Source organism: Thunnus maccoyii, chromosome 12 (assembly GCF_910596095.1).
Source record: "Thunnus maccoyii chromosome 12, fThuMac1.1, whole genome shotgun sequence".
NCBI classification, from domain to species: domain Eukaryota; kingdom Metazoa; phylum Chordata; class Actinopteri; order Scombriformes; family Scombridae; genus Thunnus; species Thunnus maccoyii.
In genome coordinates, this window is record NC_056544.1 from 13,299,703 (window position 1) to 13,315,347 (window position 15,645).

Below are 15,645 nucleotides of genomic sequence, written 5' to 3' on the forward strand. Positions count from 1 at the left end.
AAAGGGCGTATTGCAGTTTGATTCTAATCCGATGCATAAATTCAATTACAGAAATCTATCTATGATGTTGCACTTCTGTTTTAACTGGAATAATTTAGGGCCAAAGCCAGATGGCAGCCCTTCTGCCTCCTTATAACTTTCAGAAAACGTGAAAATTCAGTAAAATTTTCTGTTATAATCTGAATGGTTTTGCAGTTGTATGTCTGAAAGGTTTTCTACATGATGGTCTAAAGGCTGGTTTTTATTAGCTGATCAGTTTCCTCTACTCTGGCAGGAATAATTTCTAGTGTGAAATTATTCATTTATGTATTTCTACTTTTTGGCCAAAAAGTAGTCAAATTTTAGGACACCACATCTAAAGAATATCAGCATCTCCATTTAAAAAAAAAAAAAAATCTTTAAATCTATCTTTAAATGATAAAATGTGAACATCAGGTCAAACAATTCCCATTAAAAATATTAGGTACATGTCCTCTGTGTCACTGAATACATACAGAAATGTGAAAAATGTGACTTTTTTGTATCCAAAACACCATGAGCTTTGGAGTTCTGCACTCCCGGTTGTTCACCACCACACACACCGTGAGTGACAACGTGTCATGTGATCATATGTGCAGCTGTTGCATGCGACAGCTCACCTAAATCCAGGGTTCACCTCTTATCAGTTTGACAACCACAGCAGAGTTAAGTAGGCCAGCAGTCCACTGCACATAGGTCACAATGACATCACCAGTCGGAGACAAACTGACATCAGTAGAGAAGCTCCTGTTAAACCAGTAAACTGTTCAGTTTGTGAGTAAATGTAGAATCAGATTTATGATCAACTTATGGTTTGTTACAGTTGTACAGACAGAAACGACCTCAGAGATCAGCTATACTTAAAACTAATGGATGGAATTAAAGGATGTGATTCATGCAAATGTAATTTAATCAAACGCTGTATCCCATTCTTTCAGTGCTCCATTTGTTTTTATTGTACAAAATAAATGTGGAACATAAAAACCTCCCTGAGAGCAGTCACAACTAGAGCTACAGAAATATCTCTCTAATCAATTAATCGTTAAGTCATTCGTCAAGCAAAAACACAGAATATTCTTCAGTTTCACCTTCTCCATTGTGAATATTTCCTTCTTTCCTCCGTTTTATATAATTGTAAATTGAATCACTTTGAGTTTTGGACTGTTGGTTGGACAAAACAAACAATCTGAAGACATTAAAATTGAAAGAATTCATTAGTTGCAGCCCTTGTCACAACATGTAGACATTACACAATGTAAGTTGATATCTTTCACCAAATGGACTTTTTCCTTCATCATATTCTCCACTTGAGTAACACCTGCCTTTATCTCCCTTATCACAAGCTTTGAAGTTATTCAGCATTTCAAGCTCTCAGTGAATCCTGTGAACACTTCTTATAGTCACAGTTTTTAAAGGATGAAAGCTGTGATAGTTTCCACTGACCCTGTCATTTTAACGATCAGTGAAAAATAGACATGAAGCCGGAGATGTCTGCAAAACGTTCCCACAGAGAGATTAAATGTGTAATAATGACTGATAATGCTGTTACTCTCCAACAGTGTATTGCTGGTTATGATCCAGGTTAATAGTCTTAATTTGTGAAGATACCGATTGGGTGTCTGTATGAGTCACCGGAAAGCTGTTCGAGCTGATTACAGTCCTCACCTCCATCAACAGCTTTCTTATCAGGGTCCAATAGTCCATGCAGGAAGTGCTGCACAAGGTGACTGATTTTGACCGGTTAACGAAGAGAGCAACATCTTAGATTTCCTCTGGGTTTTGGGTTGAAAAAAAATGTCTGTTTAATGTGAGCAGAGTCTCCAGACGACATTAGCCTTGTCACAGTATGAAGTATTCCTCTGGTGTGTGTGGTCTAGTTTTTCTTCTTCTCGTTGTTGGTCTGTCCCTTGGGAACAGGTTTCATAAAATAAGCAGGGTTAGTGTGGCAGCGCAGGGCCAGCAGAGAAGGCGCAGCAGCAAGCAGCACATTGAGGGAAATAACAGGCCACCATTTGTCTGCTGGGACTCGGTACGTGAAGGGAGTGCGGGAGTGCAGAGATGCTCCGATATGGCACCACTGGGTCTGTAGAGAACAGCAGGGGAGGAGGAGGAGGAGGTAAACATGAGGACTTGCTTTTGATATCCAAAAACATATCCAAAAATAATGACCACAGTTACCTGGGCCATGGCTCCGGCAAAGAAGAGGGTCCAGTCCAGCATCCAGCTGCAGCCAGGTGTTTTCAGACCGTAGATGAAGACAGTCAGCAGGGGCAGAGCGTAGAAGAAATACACCAGCATCTACAAAAATTGTGCACAAAAAAGGAGGACTGATCAGTTATCGTTTGAACAAACAAAGATTATACATTAGCTTTAACTCCATGTATTGATACGTTTTTTCTGCAGACTCACCGTAACTCGCGGGAAGCCGACTGGATCTTTGAGATAGGGCTCATACTGATAGATGTAGGTGAAACAGACGTCCAGAGGACAGTCCAGTACCACCTGAGGCAGAACAGCAGGAGAGTTATAGTTTCCATACATGCAACATCATATCTTTAGCCTGTTCATTAAGAGACAGTCATTTTGGACAATTAAAAAACGTAAAATTGGAGGTTTAATTTTTACTCACAAAGCCTCTGAAAACAGAAAAGGCCATTGCTCCCAGTAACAGAAGTGAGAGAAGCAGGTCAAGAGGTCGAGACAGCAGACTCTTCTTCTGCTCCACTGCAATCTAGACAACACAGATGCATTCTCAGTTAATGTAGGCACCATTTCTTTAAATTACTTTAACGCCTCAGTTAAAGACAATATATTGATAGGGCTAATATACCACCATTGGTATTGACAAAACAGTTCAGTGAACTGCAGCAATTAATGTTTTTTTTTTTCTAATTAAGGTCAAAGTTTAGTTTAATTTGTGATTTAATTTATAGTTATTTTCATTAAAAGTTGTTATTTAGGAATGTAGGAAATAAAAACACAATTCAGGGGTTTTTGTTCTGTTCTCTTATCTTTGCTTTTTACTTACTGTATGGTTTCATACTGTATTTTGACTGTAAATATGAGGCACTTTTGCCTCAAATGAGGTCACCTGAGTCAGCATCTGTTAGGATCTGAAGACATCAAGTTTGAAAATGAAAAGGAATCTGGGGGTGTAGGGTTAGAAAGACCTGATGCACCAGATGGTTTGTTACACAGAACTGTCTGAGACGTCGTCCTTACCAACTGTTTGGAAAAGGGTGGGCACTTTCAAAAAATACTTGGCAGGTGATTGGGTGAACCTTCTGTCTATCACCATCTTACCTTGCGAGGCAGCTGGATTCGCAAGATTGCAGAGATTGCAGAGATCACAAGATCACAATATCATACGAGAACCCTCATAGGACAGTGATTGGACAAATGCATAACTTGAAGCCTGACAAGATGGATTCTCACGTGATGTCATGATGTCGCAATGTTGTGATCTTGCGAATCCAGCTGCCTCACAAGGTAATCAGAAAGAAGCAAAGTTACCAGCCCTCTGTGTCTCCATTAGCACAGCACACCCGAATCTCAAACCAGTTGTATCGTGGGTAATAAATGTGCCAGGTTTTGACAAGTGGAATAAAGAAGAAAATATCTCTGGTTCTGCTGCATCAATTTTTAAACTGTCCACTGAGAGTCTGACAATGTTATAGGAGTGCAATGCTGAATTTGTTGAGAACTCTTTTCAGGGACCACTAACAAAAAAGGAGCTGCTGCATGAATATTTATTACACACATCTTGCCTGCTGAGATGTACCTTGTCTGCTGTGACGACTGGCATCTCTCTGGGTCTGCTTAACAGTACAGAGGCTGCCCAGAAAGGCACCAAAAAGAAAGGTGTGTTCCTCCAAAAGGCTGGTCGAATGTTAGACCCATATTTACCTGGAAAAATAAGAACATGATCAATAGAAACAGCCTTAAAACAACACTGATGATCTGACAAACTTGAAAGTTCATGTGGGAAGCTCTAACCGATGACCACTCCCGGGATGTGAACAATTTGATGGGCGATGGAGGACCCCGCCCACAGCAGCGCCAGGCTGCGATAGGACTTCCTGCGTGGACAGAAAATCAACAGGTTTCATTAGAGGTCTCACTGAACACACAGCAGACAGGTAGTGGTGATGGTGGTGATGCCCACAGCTCACCCTTTGAACATGCGATGGATCATAGTGAGGAAGAGGACAAAGTGGACGACACTTTCCCAGTAAGACATCATCACAGCATAGGCAGTACTCAGGTGAGGCTCACCCTGAAGAGACAGCATCATACAGTGAATTTAGTGATTTTTGACATTTAAACATCTGAAATTAAAGCATTCCTTGCTTTTGCTCATGTTAAGCTCATCTCACCTTCTTCAAGTAGAAGCCCATGAAGCCAGAGATGAACCCATCCTGCTCCAAAGCATTCGTCAGGCCCACCATGCAGGTGAAGGAAAACTCTGCAAACACTGGACAAACACATAGAAGCACAATGAAAAACAACTCTGCTGCTGCTCTTCACATCACCGATAGATGTCAAAGTGTGTCTGAATGGTCGTACCATAGAATAAAGGGTCCACTTTCACTTTGTGCTGCACAGTGAGGAGGAGGAGGAGAAGAACAGATCCCAGCACAGCCATTCCCATTCCCAGGATGGGCAGAGGTCTGAGGAAAAGCATGATTGACGTGGATAGTGAGAAGCTGATGTATCTGTGCAAGTATTTCAGCTTCTCTACAATCTTCTTTACATTTATACTTTCATCCAGAGCTGCAACGATTAGTCGATCAATCAATTAGTTGATCACCAGAAAATTAGACACCAGCTCTTTTGATAATTGATTCATTTTGGGTAATTTTTGAAGAAAAAATGTATAAATTCTTTTGTTCCAGCCTCTTAAATGTGAATATTTTCTAGTTTCTTTAGTTGTCTATGACAATAAACTGAATATCTTTGTGTTGGGGAATGTTGGTCGGGACAAAAGAAGACATTTGAGGACGTCACCTTGGGCTTTGGGAAACAGTGATCGACATGTTTCACTGTTTTCTGCCATTCTATAGACCAAACGACTAATCGATTAGTTAATTTGATAACTACAACCGGCCTTTTCTTTCATTATCCTTTCAGAGAAATGATCCCAACACTCTGTCTTTGGACTATAAAGGACCATAGCTCCCCTCATCATTTCTTATCAAGGTTATTTAGACATAAAATTCAAATACTTTCAAGTTAGTTTGAGTTGTTTCTTTGGTGAAAATGCACAGGCTCAGTTTTGATTTGGAGTAAGATAGGACAGTGGTCAAGTATCATCCAGGCTTCATGACTTATTCATGATGTTATGAAGTTAAAAATAAATGGGTTAAATCATCAAAAGCGCAGCTCTGTTTACTGTAATTGGCTTGATCCTGAACCAGAGAGGAACACTGGTGAATTTTGGGTGTTATATTTAAATTTTAAAAAGCCTTGCACTCAAGATTATTAATTTATTTAAGACATTTACTTTTAGGAGAACATTTCCCCCAGATTCACTTACAGTTTACTAAGGCTTGTGTAAATCTTGTTTTGTGTGTAGGCTTTGAATGAGGTTACCTCAGGATAAACACGCCCTCGCTAAACCTTCTTTCCTTCAGGCTGTGGGCCGCTTCATAAGCCTATTAATATCAGCGGCTTTACTGTGCAATACCTCCATACAGCAGGCCAAGATGAGAGTGAAATTATCACACACGCACGCACACACACACACTTACTCCTGGAGTGCAGGGATGTTGTTCATGGCATACAAAACTGCAGGAGCGAGGAGAGAAAGGAGAAACACGCAGACCTCAACCGGCGGCCTCATTCTTCACAACTTGTTTGACCTCTTTTGGAAAAAAAAAAGTCCAGATAGAAATATTCCCGGTTAAAGTCGCTCAGAAATGAAACAAAGCATGTTCGAGGCCAGTGTCCTCTCCACTGCCGCCCCACCGATGACTGAAAGGAGTGTCCTGTTGTATTTTGACCTGTGATGAAATAAGGTGCAGCTGCTCCAAAACGACTACTATCTAGTAGGTCTCAAAGTTCAACCCAGCAGCCATGTCTAATGAGTCCAAACTTAAAGGCAGAAAGACTTTTAAAGTTTAGTTAAAGGCCTCTGAATCGTGCGTTATGCGTAAAATGTTGCCAATGGATTAAGTATCTTAGGTGTGTTATTTTTCGGCTGCAATTGATTACCTTTAAATTCTCTGAACTGTTACTGCTGAGAAACCATTCAAATCATTCATCTATGGCTGTTCACTATTCAATGTATGTATGTATGTTTGTGCAGACTGCCACCTGGTGGAGGCAGCTGTCCCATGTCACTAGTTTCCCCCTGATGAGCCTTTTCCAGACACAAAACTGCACTTTTTTTGATTTTGCTTTCTAATATCATACAATTTATGTATTCTGTGTACATGGGGTCTGTCTGAATTGACAGAAGTAAAAAAAAATCTAAGTCATACTGCATTTTGTTTTAGGCTCCTGTGGCCCCTGGGGTTCGTTAAGGAGCCATCTGTCCTGTTTGGTATAAGATTAAGAATTCCTCCTGTCTGGTGTCTCAAGTCTTGATTAGATTCTGGATTATATCTGACAGAGAACATAAAGTTCAGAACAAAGATTATGTTTTTTTTTCTCAATCAGGGTTCAAAGAGAATCCTCACTGTTTATTCAACATTTTTAGGATTCTTGTATAGTTTCTTCATAAAATACAGTCTGATATCACTGTTTTTTCCCCCCACATATGGATATGCGTATTGCACAACATCTTATGGATGAACAACATTTGTAAAGCAGGCCTACATCTAATGCAACTTTATCTTCTGTAACAAAGCGGCTGAAGAGGATTATGCTGCTGTTGCCACAGAAACTTAGTGACCAGTGGAAAGAGAGAGTAGAGAGGGGTGGGGAGTCTATGAAGAGAGAGATTCAAACAGACGTACAAGGACAGCCCTTCACCCACACAGCAGACAGGCGTTTTTGAGGTGACACAGATTTCAAAAAGAGTACACCCAGTCTGCCACGATGCTGCACCCTTTGATAATCGGCATTGTGACCGTGAACACCTCTCTAACTGTCATCTACTGGACCTTCCTCCTGGGCGATGTGTACTTCAAGTGGCTGTCGGAGCCAGAAGACAAACCCAAGAAGGTGGTCACCCCAGCCTGAGGGAGTCACAGTCAATATGGACCTGACTGAATAACTGGCTGTTGTGTTTACTTAGGAGTAGTCAGCAAGTTCAGCTTGTAGTGCTTTCTTTTGAGTCTGATTTTTGCAAATTGACCTGCTGCTTTCTGTTTCACCTTGAGATTTTTTGGAAAACCCTTTTTGTACATTTTTTTACTGAACGGAGAGGATCCTGCGAAGTGACGTAGAGAAGAATCATTCTTACAGGTAATGTCTCACATTTATTCACCACTTCAGCACAAGAAAATGCTTTGAATCGCATCATTTATTATGTAGGAGTAATGTCATTTGTGGCTTATGCAGTGTGAGCCAGCAACTCAAACTGCACCACACTCGAGTGTCAACAGGTACTTCAGGTGACGCTCCATCTTCTGTTTTGCAGTCTGCTGACTCAGTTAAAAGGTGTTGCTGGTGACAGTGGCATGTGTCAACCAAATCCTGTCAAGGATTACAAAAGAACACCTTGATACTGACACAGACAGCCTTACTCTCCTGACAGCCTCATCCTGAGACACAGTCTGAGACCTCACACTGCTTTTCTCATCACATCTCTTCGTCTGTTTCGTCTCCTGTTTCCACTTTACCTTAAGGCTTAATTTTTATCTAACTTTATCATCATCTTCTATTTTTGTTTTCTTTTTTTACACCTCTCCTTTTTTAACCTCCACGCAACATGACACACGTCTTCTACTGGGGTCTGCATCCAGTCTCTTGGTTCATTCTCTTTGCGAATGTTGCCGTCACCATCATGGAATGGCGGTTTCTTGCTGCTCAGTTTTCCAAATTGAAAGTGGCGCCAAAAGACAGTGAGACCGAAGCGTAGAGAGGCGACTGACGTCCTGATGCTCCGTTGAGAACATTGTATTTTTTTTGGCTCCCTTCATCATAGCTTTGTTTTCTGTCCACTTGTAGAGAAAAGCTATGATGGTACGTTTCTGTTTGCTGTGGTAGAGCAGCGACTATGTTAAACCTTTTGTTTGCATGACCTTAACCTTCTACTGTGTTTGTGTTTATTTTCAGAACGGTTTGTGTACAACACACACTAATTTGGAAGTCCATTCATTCATAGAAAACATCTGAGCAGACTATCAAATCTTGATTGCAAGGTAAGAAGTCTAAAACTTTGCTGTGACACCTCTAAACATCCTTGTTTCACCCTCATTTTTTCCTTTTTCATCTTACTTTTTCTCATCTTTTATATTAAAACGGGAGTCTTTCAGAAGTAACATTTGATGATGTACAGTTTTCATACTTGCGGGAATATTAACTGGTCACAAAACTCTTTCTGAAATCACCATCACCTTCTTCTCTGTTATGAAGCAAGAAAGGAGCCGTGAAAATATAGTGAATTATGTGACAGGACATTTATAGAATATAAGAAGTAGACTTATGCTGTACTTAAGATTAATTTACAGCGGGTGATATCCATTAAGTGATGCCAGTTTAAACCCAAGAGAAACTGGGTTTACTGTGATATATGTATTTTATATATATATGCAACGTGGTCATGGGGGACTATAAGCCTCTTTGGCGTATTACTGTCCACCTCTCCTCGCTCATATCTCTAATCCCTACAGATGGAAAGCTGATATTGCTCTGTGACAGACTCAATCCTATTAACTCTGTCTGTCCTATATTCACCTCTCCTCCATCTCACACTCCTCGCCCCCCGGGAAATTTGACCAAGGACCTTTTGCAGAAGACTAGAAGGAGGAACGCTGGGATTTAAGTCTAGACAAAAGATTAGCAGAGTTGGCACACTTATGGCATCAGATCTTCTTTGTCTGATGAACTACATTTTTGTAGCATTAGTTGGTGACGGAGAACTGTCACTCCTTAGAGGCCGTGTTCTCATTTTTGAACCATCTTGACATTTCCATCTGTCAATCAATCCTGCCATTCATAAGAAAAGAAAACATGTTCAAAACTTTTAACATTCAGTTACTCTCCCTTCTCCTCTCTGATACACCTCTGTTACCCATTTCCAAAGTGTTCACAGTACTATGAAGTTTGGATCTGCGACAAGACAATAAATCTGTCAACAACAGAGAAACAGCCCCAAAGCTTTACCACATTCTTTGAACTGTAAAGAAGTTAAAACCAACTCTACTAAAGCACCTGAGCCATGAACCAACAACCAGTTGTGTCCCCGAACGCCTCAGGAGGAGCTCTGCTCTGGAACCTCACGCAGCTGGTGTTTGAGCACCGGCAGCTCCTCCAGCTCTCCAGAAAGAAGGAGGAGGAGGCCTATTTCGTGGACTACATCCCCCCAGCCAGAGATGCTATAACTCTGCCGCGCAATGTAGTCTATGTCCTAGTCGGGGTGGTGTTGGTTATAGTGGCCACTTACGCCATAGTGGGACACCTGATTAAAGATTTGATGCATGACTTCGCAGGTAACCCCCTGGCAGACACATCCTGAGCTAAAGTCTTCTCCTTCCCGTCACTCTCTCCACTCTTGCGTACGTGTTTGTTGTGTCTCTGAGCCTTTTTTTTCCTCCCTGAATTCTCTGGCCAAAGCTGCATCAGCGTTTTGTCATCCCTTGTTTTTCCCTTTGGGGTGACTTTGTTGCTTGATGACAGTTTCCTTCACATTTATCCTGTGGTTTCTGTGCAGAGGTCAACCTTCCCAACAGTGTTCTTGTTATACCATCAAGGTGAATGCCAACAACTGAGGAATTTTGAGTGAATGACATCTTAAAGGGGTACTCCGACAATTTAGTATTGCACTTCCACAAAGTTGGGAGCCTTGCAAGACACACCTTTTAAAAAAAGTCACCAGTATAAGTCAAACTCCAAAAACTTTTCTTATAATGCAACTCAATGGCATCTTTCATTAGACTTCCCCTGCCCACGTCCTTCAAACACCAAGCCCCAGTTTATAACGCAGATCCTGGAATTTCTGGTCTCCAAACCTCAGCGTTATTTTTTCAAACTTTTCAAACTAAAGTTCAACCCTACAGCTTCAGAAGAAATTATATCACTTTTTTACAGACTGAGTGTTAAATCAGTGGAGTGCCCCTTTAAAACACAGACAAGTCACAGAGATGCATTTTATTTCATTCTTTCTCATGTCTTTTTTCCTGTTTCTCTTCACAGACTGGATTCTTGGCCCCAAACCGATGGAGGATGATTCTGAGGAGGGGAGAGCAGAAATAGAGGAAGAGCGGCGACTGAGCGTTTCCAGCAGAGTGATGGTGAGCGACAGGCTGAGGATGGAGAAGGAGAAGGACGGGCTGCTGCCCGGCTTCCACCCGGGAGACGGAGGCTGCCGTCGTCCATCCACCCCTCCTCCGCTGAGAAGCGCCATCTCTTCCTACTCCGGAGAAAAAAGGATATCTACTCATAGTGTGACCTTCGCCTGCCCTGCCACCCCTTATGTCACTTCCCTTTGAGTTTTCACAACATCAAAAGTTCTCTGAGTTGATGTCAATCTTGTCACGCTTGTAGTTCAGATCAATTTTTTCTCTCATTTCACTGCAGTGATAAATGTTGTCTTTTTGCTATAGTGATGCTTAAACTGTGGTTTTTTTGTTCTATATAAAAACACTTCAAATACCGGTCAACGCATATAGTTTGTACTGATTTTACTAGACTGTCTTCATTACCTACTAAACATTTAGTGTAAGCATGTTCCATATTGTCAGTCATTCAACATACATTGTACTATGGTAATATATTATTTCCCGTTCCAACAATTATCAAGTCAACCTCAAAGATGTTATCTCATCCATAAACATCACAGTGTATCAGTAAAAATGACACTGGCATTGTCACAGTAATTATAAGTGAAATGTTAATGTGAATAGTAAAAAATGTATTTTTTAACTGACATTTGAATGTAAAAATTGTTTTAAAACAACTTTAAAACATGTTCAGATTAAAAGAATTGTCAAATCCTTCCATCAAAATATCAAAAACATTTTGTTTAAAATGCCATTTCAGTGCATTTTCCTCATGTACCATCATTGTAAAGTTACATCATCACATGTTGCTGTATGTCAGTTTTCCTGTGCTGGTGTTGGACTAAGCTTCTCTCCAGTAAACAACTGAATAATACAAGTGTTGTTGTGTCTTGTCTGCCTTCATTAATCCATCTTACCTTTCTCTAATACCTGCTTGTGTCAGGAGCAGTGACCTTGTTTGTAAATGCCAAGGATTACTGTACATCAGCCATATTAAATACTGTTTGATAGTGATGTAAGCAGAAAGACAACAGATACAGATAGATAGATAAATAGATAGATAGAGAAATAGATAGATAGATAGATAGATAGATAGATAGATAGATAGATAGATAGATAGATAGATAGATAAATGCAGCAGGTAAATACGCTCCCTGATTGGGAAACCGTCTTCACAGGGTCATTCCTCTGACCTTGAGTACTTCAAGCTGCTGCAGCTAATCTAGTTTCCACTTGCACAGCTCCACAGGCAGACAGATAGGCTTTGTGCTTGGAAACAAAATGAAAAATTCATCAGTGAGAGGGATAAACTTCTAATTTTAATTTAAGCTTAGAGTAGTTTCCCTTGCCTGCAGCAGTGTTTAGCCAGAGGAGTGTGAATTGGAGGATTGTCATCTGCTTCCATACAGTATGTACAGTTGTTTTTCATGTTCTAGTTGCGAGACTTTGAGCAGCTTTGTCGAAAGTGTAATGCTTTTTTTGTGGTACAGTCTGTGATTAATGTTGGAGAATATTTCCTACTGATCTTCTCGTAACTTGCATCGTGAGGAGACTTTTGTGCTGCCTTCTTTTGATACAGCGATGACACTGAGACCTTAAGTGGATTCCCTGGCTGACAATAGAGTTTTAAAGATTGCCAGACAGTCATGGACGAGCCGGTGGACAGTTTACGCATTCGCTACAGAGAGGAAGATGGGACGGTGTTGTTTGAGAGCTATATACCCCCCTCTCGGGATGCTGTCCACCTGCCTACCTATATGCTCTACCTGCTCATGGCCGTCTTCATTCTGCTGGGTGTTCTTTATGCCATCATTGGCCACCTAATCAAAGACCTCATCCATGACTGTGCTGGTAGGTTAAACCAGAAGATACTGAAAGTGCCTGTTTTTACTATGAACAATTATAATATAGCCTACAGAGTTTTGTCTTGCATCCCATCTACTGATTTCCCTCTCTTTATGTTTTCCAGACTGGCTGTTTGGAGAGCAGCCTGAGGAGGTGGTGGTGAACTATTGTGAGGCGAAGGATAAGTTCGTGGCAGACTGGTGCCCAGAAACCTCCCCTGAACTGGAGGCCATGGCTCGGGCCGAGGAGAACAAGATGGCAGACAAGGATTTCATGAAAGCCCCTGCTATCTGGATCATCTCTACAGAACCGCGGGGAAGCAGGTCGGGACCTCGTGTGGTCTTTGGGAAGAGGACTTAAATGTGTAGACACCGAGAAAAAGAGAAGATTAAATTAGAGACTTGTTGATGCAGATCTTCTGTATCTGATTGTGGTTGTATGAATACTGATATGACTGAGAGGGTGAAGAGAATAACTAATGAATCAGTACTGTGTGAGGTTGAATATGTGTTATAATATTCTAGGCATGGGGGCAGCTCTCGCTATGTAGGGACTAAATGCTTTAGTGGTCTTATGAGGACATCTAGTGTCTATTGAGGTCAGTGCAGCAGATTTGCAGCAATACACATTACACACAAAAATTCAAGCACAAGTTTGTTGGTCAAAAAAGGACTCTGAACATGCCTTAAGACATCTTTGATTTCTTTTTTTTTTTTTTTAAAAAAAAGCTTAAATAACTTAAGATTGTATTATTTTTTATTTTAGAATATGATTTTATTCATGAGTCCTTTGTAGCACATCTGTCAGTTGAAAGTCATTTGTATCAAAAGGAGATGCTACTGCTGTGCCTGCTCATTACAAATTAAGTTGCAGAGAAGCTTTTTGTAATAAAGAGAAGTGGAAACATATTGAAGTAGTAAAAAACTGTCGTATGTTTGTTTTTCATTTTCCTTGAAAAAAGCTTCATGCAGTCAGGAGTCAGGTAGTTAGATTATTTATTACAACTAACTATATCAGCACTAATGTGTCTGAGACTGATTCATGAGTTATATGTGAACTTATATGAACATATAACCTATGAGGAGAAGTACAGCGTGATAATACACCAGCAGTTTAACTTTCTATCACACAGAAAAGAGTAGAATAACCATGATTTGAAAATATGATTTGTTATAGAGGAACCAATTAAATACAAGCTTTACAAGCACCATGCTATACATACTGTTGGAATTAAAGACTAGTGAGTAAATTTTAAAATTAAAGTGGTTTTCTGTCAGAGGTCATATAGAAGAAATAGGACTGTTCTGATTCTGATGCCATTCATATCTGTTTTGACTGCATTATTTGGTCATATCTGAAAAGTTTATTCAGTTTTGGTCATATTGCATTCAGTTGCATCTTCATGTAAATCAAATAACAGATATTTGGATAAGAACTGAGAAAAATGAAGGAGATTCTACTGAAAACAAGCTGTTTGACTCTTTAATTACACAGTGAAAGGTAACAGTTTGATTGTTGGATGGACAGAATACTTTCAGCTCCAACTGTCTGGGCTGAATTTTCAACTCATGAAGACATTTTTTTTTACACTTAAGTGTGAACAAGAACCTTTTATAACCATAAAAAATTTGTAATCCTGATTCTTAGACAGGCTCAACCTACACTAAAGGGCTGGTTCAGTTTGCACAGCAGTTCACACTCCATCTATCAAGTATCACTGTGACTAACTGTGGCACCAGTGGGAGCCATGAAGTACGACACCTGACTGTAAAAGAAGCACAGATACAATTTCAGACAGACTTTCAATAAAGACAAAATGTGAGACGAAACTTCTTAGCTCTGATCTTTTCATGCCTTCATCAGTAGCTGAGAATTGTTCATCCCTCAGGCTCATGTGTGTTTCCACCAGTTCAACTTAAATCAGACCTGCTCCGCTCCTCTTATTGCTGTGTTTTTATGTGTTTCTATGTGAAGCACTTTGTAACTTTGTTTCTATAAGTGCTATATAAATAAGGATATTATGATTATTATTATGCTAATGGCTGTATCCCTCTTCACATCCTCTTGCTGTTACTGACTTCTAAAGCAAACAATGACATAATCTTATTAACTTTGTCCCTCTTAATCCCCCCTACTCTTTCAGAGCAGGACCCTCAAGTCTGCAGCACTATCTGTAAATGAAGTAATCAGTAGCCTCTGAAACTCGATGCTAATAACAGCTGAGCAGCATATCACCGAACTTTATAGTTTCTATATGTAACTTTTTCACAGGTCCATAAAAATCCAGGTAATCAGACAAAATCATATGGTTGAATAAAGATCAGAGCTGCTTTAAGGCCTGTATGAGAGGGGTTTGTTTGATGTTCTGTCTCAGTAAGAACTGGAAACACTCCCCTGAAAACATGGCTGTGGTACATTTATTTTGGAAATATTCATTGTAAAGGAAGACAGAAAGTGTTTTCCATGCATCCTGCAATATGTTAATGTTAAAATTAGAAACTACAGGGACTGTGATTATGTAATGATTTTTAAAATGAGCTGCAACCTTACATGTGTTTTCTGTTTTCAGCTACATTAAACAAATATTAATGCTCTGATCTGGATATCATCTGTTTCAGTTTAGGAGTAATGAAATGTAACTGAGTACGTTTGTTGTGGTATTTTTACTTTACTTTGCTGCCCAAAAACTAAACTTACGGTAGCGTCACTTCCATCAGCTACAAGATGAAAATACTTCCCTCACCTTCATGCACCAATAATAAAAAACAATACATGAATTAATATTAGGCTAATTAACTCTGACATTGGTCACTCTGCTGCATAATGAGCACTTTCACCTTTGATACTTAAAGCTCATTTTTCTGATAAAAGTTTTTACTAAAGTAGATTTTGCACACAGAACTGATTTGAATACTTCTTCCACCACTGCTGTTTAGAGTGTATTATTATTTATTATTTGTTCATAATGAGTAATGATGAGTATAGAGAATGAGGTATTCAGTCACTGGTAATCTGTATTCACACAGTATGCATCCCCACTATGCAAATTTTTAAGAATGCTGACAAAGAACTGGGAGAAATCCATCAAGGATCACATGAATAACATTAGAAACCAGTCAGTGTGTAAAGAACATGCCAACATATATGATAACTGCAGTATAGGCTATATTTTTCCTGCATGGTTGTGCTGCTTGTTTTGGGGGGAATTGAAACAGCACAATCTTCCTCTCACCTCATCCGGTGGTGGGCTGGTTGATCAGCAGGGGCTCTGCTCTGGGATGGGGACTCTGTAACATCCCTGCTTTCTTTCTTTTTTTTTTCAGGCATCCTCACACACACACACATACACACCCCCTTCAATGCTGAGCGATGAGCAGCGCGTCGACCGCGCACT

The 15,645-nt window shown here is 40.1% G+C and overlaps 1 protein-coding gene and 1 long non-coding RNA gene across 4 annotated transcripts; one reads left to right on the plus strand and one right to left on the minus strand.

Moving 5' to 3' along the window:
• Positions 1-950: 950 nt before the first annotated feature.
• On the minus strand, positions 951-6,472 carry tm6sf2a (transmembrane 6 superfamily member 2a). Of its 2 annotated transcripts, XM_042429827.1 has the most exons (11): positions 6,232-6,472; positions 5,769-5,881; positions 4,585-4,688; positions 4,395-4,492; positions 4,191-4,294; positions 4,015-4,097; positions 3,800-3,924; positions 2,648-2,749; positions 2,428-2,520; positions 2,197-2,316; positions 951-2,101 (listed from the first exon to the last, which is right to left on the minus strand). In XM_042429827.1, exons 2-11 carry the CDS (start codon positions 5,858-5,860, stop codon positions 1,892-1,894), a joined length of 1,131 nt encoding a protein of 376 aa, XP_042285761.1. In that variant the 5' UTR covers positions 5,861-5,881; positions 6,232-6,472; the 3' UTR covers positions 951-1,891. The 2 variants fall into 2 exon arrangements, with proteins under 2 accessions (XP_042285761.1, XP_042285760.1); XM_042429826.1 differs by lacking the exon at positions 6,232-6,472 and having other exon boundaries at positions 5,769-6,224.
• Positions 5,982-11,278, plus strand: LOC121909324. 2 transcript variants are annotated; one of them, XR_006099409.1, is made up of 4 exons: positions 5,982-6,065; positions 6,829-7,428; positions 8,242-8,327; positions 10,321-11,278. It is a non-coding gene; the product is annotated as an uncharacterized LOC121909324 (long non-coding RNA). The 2 variants fall into 2 exon arrangements; XR_006099408.1 differs by lacking the exon at positions 5,982-6,065 and having other exon boundaries at positions 6,524-7,428.
• The last annotated feature ends 4,367 nt before the right edge of the window (positions 11,279-15,645 follow it).